This window comes from Octodon degus, unplaced genomic scaffold, assembly GCF_000260255.1.
Source record: "Octodon degus isolate 3935 unplaced genomic scaffold, OctDeg1.0 scaffold00241, whole genome shotgun sequence".
In the NCBI taxonomy this organism is placed as follows: domain Eukaryota; kingdom Metazoa; phylum Chordata; class Mammalia; order Rodentia; family Octodontidae; genus Octodon; species Octodon degus.
The window spans coordinates 98,435-115,078 of record NW_004524817.1 but is presented as its reverse complement, the minus strand read 5'-3'; the positions used below and the strand labels follow the sequence as shown (position 1 = coordinate 115,078).

The window sequence follows — 16,644 nt, the reverse complement described above, 5'->3', positions numbered from 1 at the left end:
CAGCCACAAAAAAAAAAAAAAAAAAAAAAAACATAAGATGAACAAATACATTAAAAAATAATCTGAGTTTAGCCTGTTGCTGCTCCTTCTTTCTGCGTTCAACATCTCCCCAAAGAACTACTTGAAAAAGTCATTCTACTGAGGCTGCCGTGGATAGGTGTTTCTAAGGCAATTGCTCCAATTGGTGCTTCCTTGATGGAATTTGAACAGTAGAATTTTCCATCAAAAACTCAACCCACTGAGTTCAATCCATGGTTTCAAACAAACAAATAAACACCTACCCTTTCTACACTCTAGTGACTGTAAAGATAAAAATACAGTGTTAGCAGTGTTGGTTTGCACTGTCCAGGCCAATCCCATAGAACACTGTCTCTGCATTGTCATTGCTGCCTCTTATAGAAATGAATCCTTCAACAGCTCCTGAGGACATACTCCATTCACAATGGCAGTGTACGGGGGAGGATATGCTGAAGCTGGCAATGGGAAATAGGACAATATAGATAGTAGAGTAAGGAGGAACTTGGGAGGGAAGAGTCCGGGAGGACTTTGTGGAATTTTAAAAGCCTGTGAAAATCTTGAATGAGGAAACAGGTGTTACAGACAGAAGGCGCATCCTGTGTTGTGGTCTTTTTTTATTATTCCTGTTTATTATACTTAGCACAAATAGGAAAAAAAATCACAGAATCAATCTACTTTTTTATGTGTCATTATCAGGGATACCAACAATTAGTAGAATACCTCTTGTCTACCTTCTACTCCACTTACGTTACAGTCTGACATATTTTGTTTGTTTAGCTCCATAAATCTTTTTTTGTTCCCATGGTCACAGGTAAGCATCAGGAGATACTATTTTTCTATTTCATGTTCATTCCAAAGCAATAATCTCATGCTTCCAGAACATCCAGAATTTGATCTTCCTGATTCTATTTCAGAATTGAAATGAGGAATCTAGGAATAGTCCCCTCTGTACACAAATTAGAAAGAGTCCTCAGGCTGCTAGCCCAGGGTGAAGTCATCAACCACTTGCCTTCACTTTCTAGCACTGCCTAGGGTGACAGGTTTCCTTTATGTGCCTTCATGCCATCTATTACGTTGGATCTGATGTCCCTTTGTTTGCAAGTTTGTCTAGTCACAACATATGATGTCTATAAAATTTTTACTTCTATTTCCTTGTCAAATTTCCTGTCTTTTGTCTCTTAGAACTGCCAGCGGAACACCACTGGGGAGCACTGTGAAAGATGCCTGGAGGGTTATATTGGAGATTCCATCAGGGAAGTGCCGCACTCCTGCCAGCCATGCCCCTGTCCTTTGCCCCACCTGGCCAAGTAAGTCCTGAAGAAGGATGGGATCTTCGACTGCTTATCCCCCACCATGCCTTCTTCCCATTCAGACTTCTGCATTGCTTTTCCAAATTGAGTACCTCATTTGAAATGAGCTTAGCAAGATATAGGAAAGTTCTCCAATCAAAAACCACTTTGGGTGCAGTATCTGCTCTTGCAATGTACTTGATGACTGTATCCCCTAATCCCTGGACAGTGGTCAGTGAAGCCACCTAAATTTCATGGAGAAGGCCAGCCTCAACTTTTCTCAGCTATCCCTTGGATTAGCAAAATCACAATCGGTAATATCAAATCGCAATCTGGTAATCACAGAACTGAGAACAGTGCTATGCTTATAATTATCAGTGTATTAGGAAAGATACTACTCAGATACAACCAAAGGAAGCAATGCATAAAGGAAAATACAGTGGGGGGCAGAAGGAGATTCCACTGTAAAAGCAAAAGCATCACTCACCACCCTCAACACAATCATGGCTCAGAGCGGAAAATCCTTACCAAGATTCCGATCATAGGCAGGATTGGTCACGTCACTGGCCTGTGGTGATCACACTTGATATCCAGCCTGACTCCTCTCCCTTAAGGTCTAGGGGAGGGGTTGAAGAGCCCAACCAGCCCTCTAGCTCTCTGGTCTAGCCCTCTGGCCTAGCCTTCTAGTTACGAGATGGTTTCCTCTACAGACTTCCCATTCTAGAGACACTGAGTCCCCTCCTTAGCATAAACAGGTATGATTGAAAGAGACTTATTATGAATAAGAAAAAGCAGCCTTCACTCAGAAAACTTGAAAGTTCTAGAAGCCCTGTGCTAGCAGAGACAAAGACAAAATTTATGTTTTATTTTTTATTCTACCAAAGAGAAAGAAAAAACAGCCTAATTTCTGTTTGGTCATTTATGCCTACATGTTCTTAGACAAGTTAGTGTCTGTGTCTCTCTTTCTGTGAGATTTAGGGTCCGGAGACTAGGATGATTTGGGCTCCATTCCTTATTCCTTTTATCTGCACTGGATCTTAGCTTTTGCCCTGATAAGTAAATCAAACCAAGGTCTGAGGGTCTGCACTGTGAGGTTGTGAGAATGGACTAGAAGAATATATGTGGAGCGTTTGGGTTGGTGCCTTACATATGGACAGATGTAGATATTGGCCTTACCTAACATGCAGCACAGTATTTTTTCTAATACTTTTATTTTCTGTATGAAAGATATTCTAATTGTTTAGAAGGAATATTTATGCAATTGATAGCTGTTGTAAAGATTAAGTTGAATAATGCATATAAAGTGATTTAGAAGCCCAAGTACCTCACACACACACACACACACACACACACACACACACAATCACAATCACATTCACATTTACTGATGAGAAAAGAGGAAAAGAAGATGCCAATCAGGTTTTCCCTATTTCCTTCAATTGAACATCATTATTGACTAACACTTCATCCAGTAGCTTATGATATATTTAAATCCTATATTGACCAGGTCAGATCTTTTACATACCTATCTTCCTTCGGAAACCATGAAACAGGCTCAGACATAGCTTCTTGATTTTTCTAATCTGATGTTAATAAAATGTGCATGATGCATGCTACTGAGAGTATGCTTTAAAAGCACAAATAATTAATAGTTAATTATTTCCACTCAAGAATTCCTTTAGCTTCATTTAGCACAATCTTTATTTTTTATTTTTTTAATAATTTTATTGAGAAACAAATAGCAATGAGACACTTTCAAAACCAATTAGTAGGACAGTTTCAATAATTAATACCATAAGCTTTAATTCCTCATTAATATGCTAGTCTCAAAAATTCATCCTAACCACATCAGGTGAGATGTCTACCACACTTCTCTTTGCCATAGTAATTTTGTTAAACATGTTTATCTCTAACTTTCCAATAACCAATTTTGCTCATTCACTCATATAAATAGACATTGGCTAACATCCTTGGCTCAGTAAAGATTTGCTAAGCCTTTAGCTACAGACAGTTTCTTTAGATTATAGCAAGATTAGGAAGACAATCTCGGGTAGCTCCAATTGTATCATCGCATTTTTGTACTTTTTGTCCCACTCACATGACAACAGCGTCTCATCTAAATTACCTAATGTTAATGTCTTAAGATGTGAGACATCTAGAACATCATTGCCTGTGGACTGAGATATCTCATCTACATACAGTTGGGTAGTAAATTTATTGAGCGTATATTATATGTCAGTATTCTTGTGCATTTGTCCTAAGCTAGCCATGCGCTAGTCACTGTAACACAGCACTGTGTAAAATGAAATCTCATCTTCCTTAAAATAGGTCAAAATAGAGTAATTTCTGAAGTTTCTACAGTAAAGGACTCTAGGTGTAAGCCAGATTTGTGGAGTACTTTCATTAAGCAAGATGAGGTTCTGAGGACTATTGGCTCTTCCCAATAAAGGAAGCACCAACTTTCCAACTGGGTAATGAGTCTCCTATCCTGACAAAGGCAGCAGCTTTCAAAGACATTCAGAGCTGCCGTTCTACACACACTGCGTGTGAGTAGATCCAGGGCTTACCTCAGAAGTGGCTCTAGGACCTCAGGAATCCTCTCTGAAATTAGGTACATAGCCTGCGATAGGAGCACTCAAGTCTCTGTGGTACAGATTTGAAGATGAAAATCCTGCTGAAAATGAGAACAAAACTGTGTCATCAGTAAGTAAACAACACTGTTTGGGAGTGAGAGGAGCTTGCAACAGGAGGCTCAGGTTTGCAGTTCCCTTTGTCACGGCACTAGCGCTCTACTATGGAAGGAACTGAATGCAAAGCGACAGAAGCGGGCAGTCCACAGTCATAGACCTGAACACACTGGCATGGATTCTAGAGAGTTCTAATTTCAAATATTAATATATCTTAAGTAAAGTCGAATGCCCCCTTGTCTTGTTTAGCATTTTTTAAAAAATTCATACTGTTGCTTTCTATAAAAATAAAATTATCAGGACTTTTCAGAAAGGCGCCTGATATGGAATCTGAGTTAGACTTGAAATATTCATGAGTCGAGTCTACTGTCCTGGGATTTCCAATGAACAACAGCCAGACCACAATAGCCAGATTAAAGCAGGAGAAATGTATGGAAAAATTTACTCTAACATATAAATTATGCCTGGTGTAGGTGCGAGTGTGTGTGTGTGTGTGTGTGTGTGTGTGAGAGAGAGAGAGAGAGAGAGAGTGTGTATGTGTGTGTGTGTAAAGACCACAGAGTAAAGAAATAATGCTTAAGGCAGTTACGCAAACAAACAAAGGACTGAGGCTATTTTTCAAGTTTCTTAAGGGATTTCCAAGAGCAAAAAATTAGCCTTCCTCTTGAAGTGGGCGCCACAGTGCTTGCAGTGGGCTGAGAAAGGCAGTGTTTCTGTTTTCTTAGCCAATAATAGAAATTGTCCTAGGAAAAATATAAACAGTAAATGCTGATAAAAATATATATAAGTGGACTTCAGTGACTGCTCCTGCTTGAGTCTGCCACTGCAGAAACCAGTGGTCATGCCCAAGGACTATTTGCATGGAGTTCATTTATTTACTTAAAGGTTGGCCAGACACTTTCCATGTCTACCAGTCACTATGGTAATCACTCCAATTAAGGAAAATGTCATCTGTTTGAAACAGTAGGACACCAGCTAAAGGCAGACAACCCTAGACAACCCCAGAAGATGTTTCATCTTGGGACTGTGGGCAGGCTGCTGGGTGGAACACCTTCAAAGAAAACTGCAAGAGGGTTCATCCCTCTTCTGAACTCAACTGCCTGTTTCTTTAAGTCAGCTAGAGGAATAAGAACAGTCAAAATGAAGGGATGAATGCCAAGGAAATGTAATTTCATTGGAATGTTTTTACCAAACTGTGAGAGAGAATAAATTGTGGGTATTGCTTTCACTGAGAATATGTGCTTCTTTCTGACTTTAAAATGTCTTCCAATCAAGCAAACACATCCATTTGCTTTCCTTCAAAGATCAGTAGGGGACGATTGCTGACGCATGCAAGAACATGAGAACCCAGGTCACACTTTGTTAACTGCACAGTACTTAAGCCAAAACTAATTTAAGAGCTATCAAAATTTTACACACACACATACCCCTACATCAGGCATAATTCATGTGTTAGGGTAAATTTTTCCATACATTTCTTCTGCTTTAATAGTTAGGATAGCTATTCAGTCCTTTGAGGCAATGTTCTTGTTACTTATTTGTGCTATGTATGCATATTTATTACCAGATTAAGAGAAAGAGAAGGAAGGGAGGAAGGGGAAAAGGGGGAGAAGAATACAAGGGCCTGCATTGGCTAAAATCTTATTGCGTGTCCTGCTTCTTGGCCAGTCCCTTCACTGTCATTTCAAATCTTTAAGATACACATGAAAAAATTAAGGTTAAGTGGAGATTTTAGAAATAGTTTGTGATTTTTTTGAAGAGGTCTAGCCTCGTGTGGTTGTACATTCCTGTAATTCCTGCATTTGGGAGGTGGATACGAGGATGATAGATTCAAGACCAGCCTCAGCTCCAAGGATGACCCTACCTACCCCAAAACAAACCAAATAAATAAATAAATAGATACATAAGTTCCCTTGCTGAAAAATATAGGGAAACTGTCAAATGTATATAAAGTATAGTGGAAATTAAAAGAAATTCTTATACATCTAAATGACAGGTAATTTTTTTTGACTTCTGGCTTTGAAGCATTTATCTTAGGCTTGTCTTTGAAATATTAATGTCCATATATAAATGAATATAAAATCTGAAATACTAGAAATTCTCACTGCTTCAAAACAAGGAAGGACCTCTATGAAATCGGTAAGACGTGGCTAGGAAATGTTCCTCTCTATGGGGCACATTGTCTGTCTAGGCCTGATGGTCTAAATTTTCCTGAAAAGGAAAGATTGAATTTAAATAAATAAATGATCACAGACATTAAAATTGAAGGAAGGTCAAAGTAGAAATGATCAAATCAAAAATTAAAATCATCTTTTCAATGGCATATGGAATGGACTTCAAATGTACATTTAAAATTCCAGTTTTGCAGAATCCTGCTATAGAAAAAACGGAGCTGTTCGGTGTATTTGTAAAGAAAACTATGCGGGGCCTAACTGTGAAAGGTAGGTGAACAAAATTCTCCATTTCCTATGTGGATCATAAAAAGCTTCTGATATTTTATGCTTGGCAGTTCTGCCATTGTGCTCCTCAGACAGATGCTGAAGAAGACAGGGTAGAGGACTTCATTTTAGACCCCTTGGGGCAGCTTTCCCAGTACTGCGTCAGTTTATGTTCCAGTGGACTTCAGGCTAGGCTGCATCATGGAATAAACAGACCAGACCAGAAAAGAGGAAACTGAGTCTGTCTCCATTGAGAAGATTCTCTAGATAGTTTTGGTGATGCTCCTTTCTCTGCTGTTGGGAAGCACTATTGCAAGTCATGTCTCATGCACACACACACACACACACACACACAGACACACACACAGATACACACAATTATATATACACAACATCATGAACTTTAGAAATCAGTCTACAACACACAGGAGAATGAATGCAAGTTCCACACACTCTATGGAGGCTCCCAAGAGGAAACATTCAGTGAGCTTTCTTGTTCAGTTTCTCATATCTTTGCACCCTTGGTCCCCAAACCAGCATACATTATTGTTCTATCGAATATGTGCCCAAACTGAATTTCTACCCTTGGCTGCTGTGCATCAGACAGATTAGCCTCAGACTCCCAGAAATGGACTCAGATCTACCACCTCAGTGTATGGCTAGGATTCTGGGAAGCTGATGGTGGAGCACTTGCCCAAGCTAAACTCAGCTTCTTTGTTTTTCTCCACTTAGTTCTGCCGCCTGCCCTCTCCATAGGATGTCCCCAGGTCCTCCACAAAAGAAAACTCAAATTTTCTATTATGTAAGTTGGAACCTTGGTCCCAGTGAATGCCTACTCTGAGTTACTTTGAGTTCCAAGACTATCTTTTTGTGCTAGGTAGGTTCAGAGGCAATGCTGTAGTTTACCCCAAATTTTAGAGCCTACAAGTTTCATAGAACAAAGATGAAAGTTTAATTGTTGTTATCTCCCAAAAATCTCCACATACAAGATAAGGTAGCTAGGATGTGAGAAACTAAATGACTTGTTCTTTGCTGCAGGGCCCAACCCTCTTATGCAACCCCAGGTTTAATGCTCTTGGTACTCCACAAGTCTGGTATGAATAAATTAAGCAATGGTTATAGCATTGAATAATGAAGGGCCATTCATGTGCATAATCCTTCCCTCAGAGGGCTAATGACAAAGAAATAAAGAACCAGCAGATGGCTTTAGTGTTAGCTTGGAGTTTTGACACCTAATAACTTCTTATTTTTTTCCATAATCTCCTTTCTAGTAGTAATGACTTGATCTATCCAGAAAAAATAGAGCCAATAAGTTTACAGTGTAAATAAAAGGGCTGTGGCTATAAACTTTCTTATGTCAGTTAGTGAACATATTTTTTTTACCAAAGCAGAAAACTGCAAGATATATTGTTTTTTAAAAATGATGATTGTGACAAAAAGCTATTGTTTGCAGAAATTTGGGAGCCTTCTTACTTTCTCTTTTGTTTTTTCTTCAGCTACATTCACTGTCACTGAATGCCTCTGGAGTGAGTGGCTTTCTACAAACTTGAGCTCTTTCTGGCTAGCTTGCTCTCTCTTGCCAAGTGCTGTCCTGTTCTGCCTTGGAACTCCTCAGAGTTCCACAAAACAAGTGTGGTCTCGCCAGGTGCATCACTCAGTCTCCAACCTCTCAGTCTCTACAACTAGAAGACTAAATATACTTTAAAATGAATTGCCCACTTTGTGATATTGAGTTATAAGAACAGAAAATACATTAAGATGCCACCACTTAATGAAATCTCCTCCAAGTATAAAAGAGACCTACAGTGTTTTTGTTTTGGATTATATTTTAGTTTTGTTTGAAATAGATATCCATACAAATGAGCTGCCTGTTTTGAAACGTTCCTGTAGAGGTTCAAGTTTACCAATACAATGAAAACATAGATTAGGTGAGGCTTAACTCAGGCAATTTAAGAATGTGGCTGTTTGGGCTAGGGATTTAGCTTAGTGGCAGCCGTGCATGGCAAGCATGAGGTCCTCAGTTTGATTCTCAGTATTCCCTGCAAATAATAATTTGCTTGGTCAAATGAAATTTTCATCAGTCTCAAACATGAGTTCAAACATAAATAAAATCATCATTTTGGATGATTCCCCCTCCAGGGAAAAGAAATCACCCCTTTCACTGCATTCTTGAGTAGATTTTGCTTACTTTTCTATTTCACATTTACCTCTGGCTTGCACTGAATGGCTTTTCGGTTTGTCTCCTCATTTGGCCATGAACTTCCTTGCAGACGAGAAACTGTATCTCAGATTCTTTGCCTTGGCTCCTTTTTCATACTGAATTGTGAAATCAAATTTTAATCTAGAAGACCCTTCCCTTTGAGAGGCATGGAGAGAGGGGACATAAGAAAGAGTGGAAAAAATGAAAAGAGCTGAGAAAGTTGCTCAAACTGACTGCTATGGTTGTGTCTAGTTGTCCCCTCAAAGCCTCTTACAGTCCTGGGGCAGCTCCAGAAGTTTGTGATTGATTATTATGGGTATGGATGCTGTACCTGCCTGGGGCAGGTAATTTGCATTACAATGTGAGAAGGGGAGAGAGTAGCCAGCTAGCTGTCCTGGCCACTGCCACTCCCTTCTCCCTCTTGCTCTTTGTCCCAGCCATGAATGGCTGCCCTCTGCCATGTGCCACTCTGCCTTGGAGCCAGCTGAGTATAGACTGAAACCTCCAGTAACTATGAGCTAAATAAAGCTTTCCTTCCTTCATTTTGGGTTTTGGGTATTTGTCTCAGCAATGAGAGAAGAGTAACTGAGACACTGACCATCACTACACAGAGAAAAGATCTTAGAAGGGGAGCTTCTTTGAACCCCTTGGTTGCTGCAGCCTCTTGCCAAAGGGCCCCTTTAGCAGATCAGCAGTGGTTCTCCTGCATATCAGAGAGTCCCATTATCAACTGTCAAGGACCCTTTAATATAGAAGATGCTTAAGAAGGCACTTGGGGAAAGCATTATAAGGACAGGGCAAGAATCCAGACTATTAAGCTTGATTGTTCAAGTCCTGCGTGTCCCACTTAGTAGTGACATGACTTCAGACAAGTTCCATCTCTTCCCTTGGCTCATTTTCCTCATCAACAAAGTTATAAAATATGACTGGCTCCTCTTGGGGTGTTTCCTAGGCTAACGGATGAGGACTGTGAAATACCAAGGATAGATAGCAGCTCATTAAAAAAATGACAACATTCATGTCAGAGCCATAATTTCTAAAAAAGAAAACTGAGATTCAAAAAGATAATCCACTGTGTCCCAGGCACACATTGCACCTCTGAAAGTAGGACAGTGCCCACAAGGACTCAAATGCCCATCAATTAATTTTCATTGCACATTTATTACATGCCAGATACCATGCACTAAAAGCATTAGAGTATCACCTCTCAAAAGAGAGGTCAATCACTTGGCCTGGAAGGACACACAGTGGTGCAGCCAAGTTGCAGGCACGATGCCAAATCTCTTAACACTCTACTTCTACTTCCCAGACTAATGTGCCTCCTAAAACTGTCATTTTGGGGTCTGATTATTACCAGATCTGACCCAGGCTTGCTGGTAAATGGCAAATCTCGTAAGCTTTAGATGTGGGCCAGGGATTTATCTATAGGTCCATGTCTAGGGAGAGACTGATCCCCTGTGCCAGGGTTGGGACCAATGTTCCTTTTTTTGGTGTGTGTGTGTGTGTGTGTGTACCAGGGATTGAACTCAGGACCTTGTGCTTGCCAGGCACGTACTTATGACACTGAACTGACTGAGCTGTTGTCTACACCACTGTGCTCCAGGATGTTCTTCAGCCAAGTCCAAAGGATACTTCTGCTTTTGCAGGCCTTGCAATGGATCAGCAGGGTGCTAGTCAGACCATTAACTCCTGTGACAAGAGGCATCTGATACCCATTAGCGATTCTGTTCAGTCCTTAATAGAGGACAGTTAGTTTAACCTCAAACCTTGAGGAGAAAAAGCTGTATCCTGGGCCAATTAACAATTCTCTCAGACCCTCACTGAGCCAGAAAATGAGTCAATCATAGCCTCAAAATATTCCCTGGAAATGCAGAAGGAATACGTCTCAGACCAATGTTATTTGGTCTCCTAGGTCAGCCCCTACTAACTGTTGAAATTCATGTGGACCCTTAGCTCTTAGTATCCCTCCTAGAATAATAATAAAAAGCAAAGAAAAACCACAACCCTTAGTTAAAAGACTGTCTACATTTTGTACATTTAATAATAAGAGTAACTATTTAGAGATTTTCTCTGTGTCATAGACTGGCTTTTTTAAAATTCTCTAGCTCCTCTTTGAAAGAGGCAGTGTTTCCTTTCAAGTTGAGATTGCTTAGAGATTCACTTTTATTTCCTTTGAGGTAGTGGAGATTGAACTCAGGGCCTTCATACTGAGCTGCAACCCCAGCTCTTTTATTTATTTTTTTATTCTGAGATTGAGTACTCCTACATCACTAAGTTGCCCAAACTGGGCTTGACTGTTGGCTGTCCTGCTTTCACTTCCCAGTGAGCCTGCACTAGTCCAGAAAAGCTTTCACTTTCTTAAGCCCCAGGTCTGTCACGATTCTTGCTCAGGGCTTTCCCTGAGTGCGGTGTCACAGAGGCTTAACCATACCTCAGGCCCTTCCCACCCTGGCTTTATGGGCCTGCACATCTTTTAGCTGCCTAAAAACAATGGTGAGGCCAATGTTCATAATTTTTCTATTAAAAACTACAAAGGCCTCTCTGGGAGACTAAGTAGCAAGCATTTTTGTCTTAGAAAACTGAGCAGCTGACATGTGGAGCAAATGGCAAACGTCACACCAGGAAGCCATTCAGTGGGAAGTCTGGCATCTTTTGCTGTCCAGGTCTATTTACAAAGGCTAGAGCATTTTAAAGAGAACATATCAGACAGTACTCAGAAAATCCAAACTCTCGTGGAACTTATTTTTCAGGAGATAAAATACAGAAATAAATAATAGATAAGTACTTTTTTCAATTTATTGCTCTTTGAAGATAGAAGATTTGTTTATTTACCCAGAAAGCCTCACTCTAAAAGGAACCTAGTCTTAGAACTCAAAGTAACTCGGAGTAGACATTCACTATGACCAAAGTTCCAACTTAAAGAATAGAAAATTTGAGTTTTCTTTTGTGGAGAACCTGGGGACACCCTATGGAGACGGCAAGCAGTAGAACTAAGTGGAAAAAACAAAAAAGCTGAGTTTATGAGCTTGGGCAAGATGCTTCAACACCAGGTTCCAACAGTCTCAAATATACACTGAGGTAGTAGATCTGAGTCCATTTCTGGGAGTCTGAGGCTAATCTGTCTGATGCACAGCAGCCAAGGGTAGAAATTCAATTTGGGCACATATTCGATAGAACAATAATGTATGCTGGTTTGGGGACCAAGGGTGCAAAGATATGAGAAACTGAACAAGAAAGCTCACTGAATGTTTCCTCTTGGGAGCCTCCATAGAGTGTGTGGAACTTGCATTCATTCTCCTGTGTGTTGTAGACTGATTTCTAAAGTTCATGATGTTGTGTATATATAATTAGGTTAAATTCATTTTCTGTTCTTTCAAGCATTGACTATGTGTTTCTCCTCTTCATGTTTCTTTCTATCCCTTATATAAAGTGGGCATGAATTGTTCCCTTGTTGGATAAATGTACTCATTCATTTGTAGCAGCAGCAGTGTGGTCCAGCTTGGAGCAAAGGAAAGAACAGCAGGATTGGAAGGTCTAGCCTTGCACTGTGACTTCTTAGCTATGTGACCCTGAAAAATTGAGGAAACCTTTCAGTCTTCCATGCCAGCCTGTGTGGCCTTTCTCCCAGATGTTGGTGGTAGCTAAATAACATCACATTAATACAACTATGAGCTACAAGGCAAGCAGAAGGTGTAAAGACTGAACATAGACCAGCCCATCACTGCAACTGTATCCCTCCCAAAAAGGAAACATTAAAGAAAAGTTGAGAAAGCTCACATGAAATGCTGAACAGTCATTTTGTTAGAATCCTGGGGTTAGTTGTAGGTGTGGTTTTATTTTATTTTGTTTTATGAATGTTTTGAGTCATGTTTCTCTTATTTAAAGGGAAGCCTTGTACAGAGTTAGTGTCTTATTATTACTGGCCGGGCTTACTGCTTTCCTTGGAAAGCCCTCCCTTCCCTTCCACTCCCAAGGCCAGGCCCCACCCAAGTCCTCCTCACCCTGGTCTCCCTGTTGCAGCTGGATGCCATCCTGAACTCTGAAGCCAACACTGGCTTCCTTCATCTCACAGCTCTTTCTTCTTCCATTCGTATCAGTGCTGACTCCTCCGCCTTCTGTTGTAGCTAAGTGTTCCTTCCAGCCACTCCCTCCTCTGTGCCAGGTAGCCTGTCTTCCTCCAGTAGTGGAGGCTCCATAGCAAGAGATTACATAATCAGCTGGCAAAAATCTATGAGTTGACCTGTTCAGTGTTTTTTTTTTCAAAGCTTGGCCCAACTTTTAAAAGCATCATTTCACATAAAAATTTAAATTTTTACTTTTATCTTCCAAAAATAGGATTATCCAACAACACTAGCCACTTCCTTGCCTGATGGCTACATTCTGGTATCAGGCGATGGAAGCTGGTAGCTTCCAGCATAGATGAGACTTGCAATGTCAACTCTTACAGCAGAATCTCTACTGACACCTTTGGGACACCTAGAGAGAGGGCTTCCTTACTCTGGGCAGAGGTAGCCCCAGCCAGAGTGTATGAGTTGGCAAGGAGAGTGAAGGCTGGACATATTTCAGTCTCTCCCCTCCACCCCAACCAGGCTCCCTCTTTAAGGGGGCTGCCGGATGGACCACACAAGCTGGCTCCACCCCCTTCATGCGGGTATGCACCTTGCCTCTACAAGCTTACCTGTCCAAAACATCCAAATCAGTGGCAATCTTGGCTTTAGTTTATTTGTGGTACTCTTGGCTCTGCCACCTGCTTTGTATCCAGGCTGGCTTCACTCAGTCACAAGGTGGCAGCCAGCAACCAAGAGTGTTGCCTGCTCCCTCTTCCTTTGTGTGAAGGAGAACCAAATGCCTTTCTGTGACCTTCAAACAAGAGTCTAAGCTCAGATCTAATGGAATCACTCCAGAGCTAATCTCTTTTGGCCAAGACAATACTCACTGCTGATTGGCTCAGGCTTAGTTACTTGAACAATTCATTATGGCAAGATGGATGGTGTGTTAAACCAGTTTCTCAAGGGGGATGTTATTAGCATTTTGGCCAGTACATTTTTCAGCTTACCCCACTGAGCATCTCATTGTAGCACATTTAACAATAGCTCAGCCACCATATGCCCCGTCCACACAGATCCCTGGGATGACCAGCAATGCAGCACACGCTAATTGAATCCAGACACTCCTATCTCTGGATCCTGACTAAAAGGTTTACAACACAATGAGAAGGTTTAGTTCCTTAAAAACAAAGTCCAGTCCTACTAGAAGAATGGAAAAGGGACAATGGATTTTATTGGACAATCTACTGCACCTTTCTATTTAGGAAGGAAAAAAAATTAAGTAGAAAAAGGAATGACAACTATGGATGCCAAATATTTAACATGTTTATCACCCTGCAGATGTGCGCCTGGTTACTATGGAAACCCCTTACTCATCGGAAGCACCTGTAGGAAGTGTGACTGCAGTGGAAATTCAGATCCCAATCTGATTTTTGAAGACTGTGATGAGGTCACTGGGCAGTGTAGGAATTGCTTACGCAACACCACAGGATTCAAGTGTGAACGCTGTGCTCCCGGCTACTATGGGGATGCCAGGACTGCCAAGAATTGTGCAGGTACAGAGTCATAAATTCTTAGATGGCTGTCAAGCCAGTATGGCCCTCTGTCAGTGTGGAATTCAGATCAAGAATGTATCTTCGGAAGGTATTGGAGGTGCCCCTGCATCATTTTTCCATATAAAATACATTCTCAGAAATGTACACCTAAATTCACCAGGGCTAGAATTTTTTTTCTTTAATGTATTTGGTACAGGGTCTACAGGGTCTCCTGTTTTCAGCCTTCCAAGCGCTGGGATTACAGGTACACACCACCACACCCAGTCTCAATGACTATCTCAGCATGCCCTGGGGGCAGGACCTGCATGACACACCAGGGATTGAACCCCCGCCCCTCACTGGGCTCTACCTAAGCAAGCACTTTGGTCTGCTGAGCTATCTGGCCAGCCCTTAGAAATTTTTATCAAGGCTGCTAATGTAACTTATGTCATGGATAGAATGAAATTCACAGATGAATGAATTTTTGTGTTAAAATTTTGAATCTTTCCAATTTTGATCAAAAGATATGAATAAACCTCAATGGATTATCTATCATAGACCAGGGCCCTGAATGAAATTTAACATGGTTTAAATCAGTTTTTTTTTTTTTCCTGCAAGCCATAGCTCCTCTTTCATTTTTATTTAGTAAGACTGATATTTCAGTGAAGTAGATTAGCAAACCAAGGTTCAGTTTAATCCCTCCCCTCCTCATTTCCTCAAATAGAGTAACTATTTCAGTAATAGAATAAGAAATCTTCCTGCCTAGACGTCGGTTAAACTGCAAACATTTTCTTGATGCATTCTTCAACCCATTTTCCACATAGAGTGAAGCTCTGCAGAAGTGAAGTTAAATTGCTTTCATCTAGGAGTAAGGAAGGGTGAGCCTGAGTATTTGTATTCTTAATGCCTCTGAGGAACGCAGGGAGAGAAAGAGGGATTATGCTCTGTGATGTGCATCTGTACAAAGTCAACTTCCTGGCACAGACCCCACTTGGAAAGACGTAAGAATTAGTTAAATTGGAGGAGAACGCATGTGTGACCTGCACAAGTCACAGTAAGAGTAAACTCCCCTAAAAGGAAACAGTGCACCAAGAGCCGTGATATGGAAAATGAGATCAGGAAGAGGTAGTCCCATGTCTTGCTAGACTGGAGCAGGGGTACAAAACAGCTTGGGGAAGGCCACAGCCTGAGAGATGACCCCCATCTCAAAACTGCCATTAGATGTGTGTTTAAATGACAAAGTATTCTTAAAAGAGAAACTCACATGGGGAGTAATAGAAGATAATCTTGCTGAATGGGATAGTGTGTGTTTTGTGGAACTTTATATAGCTAAAATATAAGGAATGAATCTATCTCTTAAAGCTAACTTTGTTTTGGAAAGGCAGGTAAAAGATGAGGGGAAAAACCTCACAATTTTATCCCAGTTTATTGCTACCAGTGATAGTTTTGGAATTCCTCTTTAAATACAGTATTACAAGTTAATTTCCACACAAAACCCCAGGAGAGGGGCCTGGGTGTAGCTCGGGTGGAGTATGTGTCAGGCCCTAGGCTCAAACCTTAGCTGCAAAACAAAATGAAAACTCAGTGGAAAATGAACAGTCTGACGAAATTGCATTTTGATTTTTGCTTCTTCCAAGAGGCATTATTGAAAATCATCAGGAAACAAATGATAGGCTCTTAGGCCTTTTAAGCTTATTTAAATATGCTCCTAATGCTTTCGCCGGCATATTCCTCGCCACCCCGCTGCTCGCTGTCATTTGGAGGTCGGGAGTCTCTGTTCCAAGGGTCAAGCCCTCGAGAGCCATGAGTTGCTGCTGGACTCTTCACTCACTCCTCTCGGGACTGCTGCTCCCGCGCATCTGGCGGGGGCCGAGCCTGGAGCTGGATTAAGCTGGAGACTCCATCTGTGATGAAAAAATAGCTTTCTACTTCCAGTTGAATACTGAGCCCGGTGGCCATTCAGTACCGTGTGAAATTTACCAGGATCTTTGTGGATTCAGGTCATTGCATGATAACAACAAAACCCCACAGAGTTGGGAGGGGACTCCTAGAAAATTTAGATTCCGTTTTGCCTTAGGGTCACTTTTGGAAATCTCACTTGCCACACCTGAATTGAGTGAGAAGTATAATCTCTGTATCATAGACCACACAGACTTAAAGATGAATGTAATTAATCCCCAATCAAGAATTACACACTTATCTCCAGTATTTCTAGAAATCATGAAAATGCTGTACTGTTTTAGCATTAAGAGATGCTTCCCAGGGTTCGATCCCCAGGCCTGCCATGCCAGGCCTGCCCCCGGAGTGCGCTGAGATGGTAGTTGAGACTGGGCACGGTGGCGCACACTTATAATCCCAGCTCTTGGGAGGCTGTAAACAGGTGGATCACTACAAGTCCGATGTAGTAGTGAGACCCTGAACACCCTGTAGA

The 16,644-nt window shown here is 41.1% G+C and overlaps 1 protein-coding gene across 2 annotated transcripts in view; it reads left to right on the top strand.

Annotated features, from left to right (window-relative positions):
- The window catches only part of Lama4 (laminin subunit alpha 4), a 172,418-nt gene that overhangs the window by 73,686 nt on the left and 82,088 nt on the right, over nucleotides 1-16,644 (top strand). For both annotated transcript variants that reach the window (XM_023706138.1, XM_023706137.1), the window contains 3 exons: nucleotides 1,201-1,325; nucleotides 6,355-6,435; nucleotides 14,020-14,234. Coding sequence is in view for 1 of the 2 variants with exons in the window: in XM_023706137.1 (XP_023561905.1) it covers nucleotides 1,201-1,325; nucleotides 6,355-6,435; nucleotides 14,020-14,234 (421 nt within the window). In the remaining variant the exon portion in view is untranslated. The remainder of the gene's footprint in view (nucleotides 1-1,200; nucleotides 1,326-6,354; nucleotides 6,436-14,019; nucleotides 14,235-16,644) is intronic.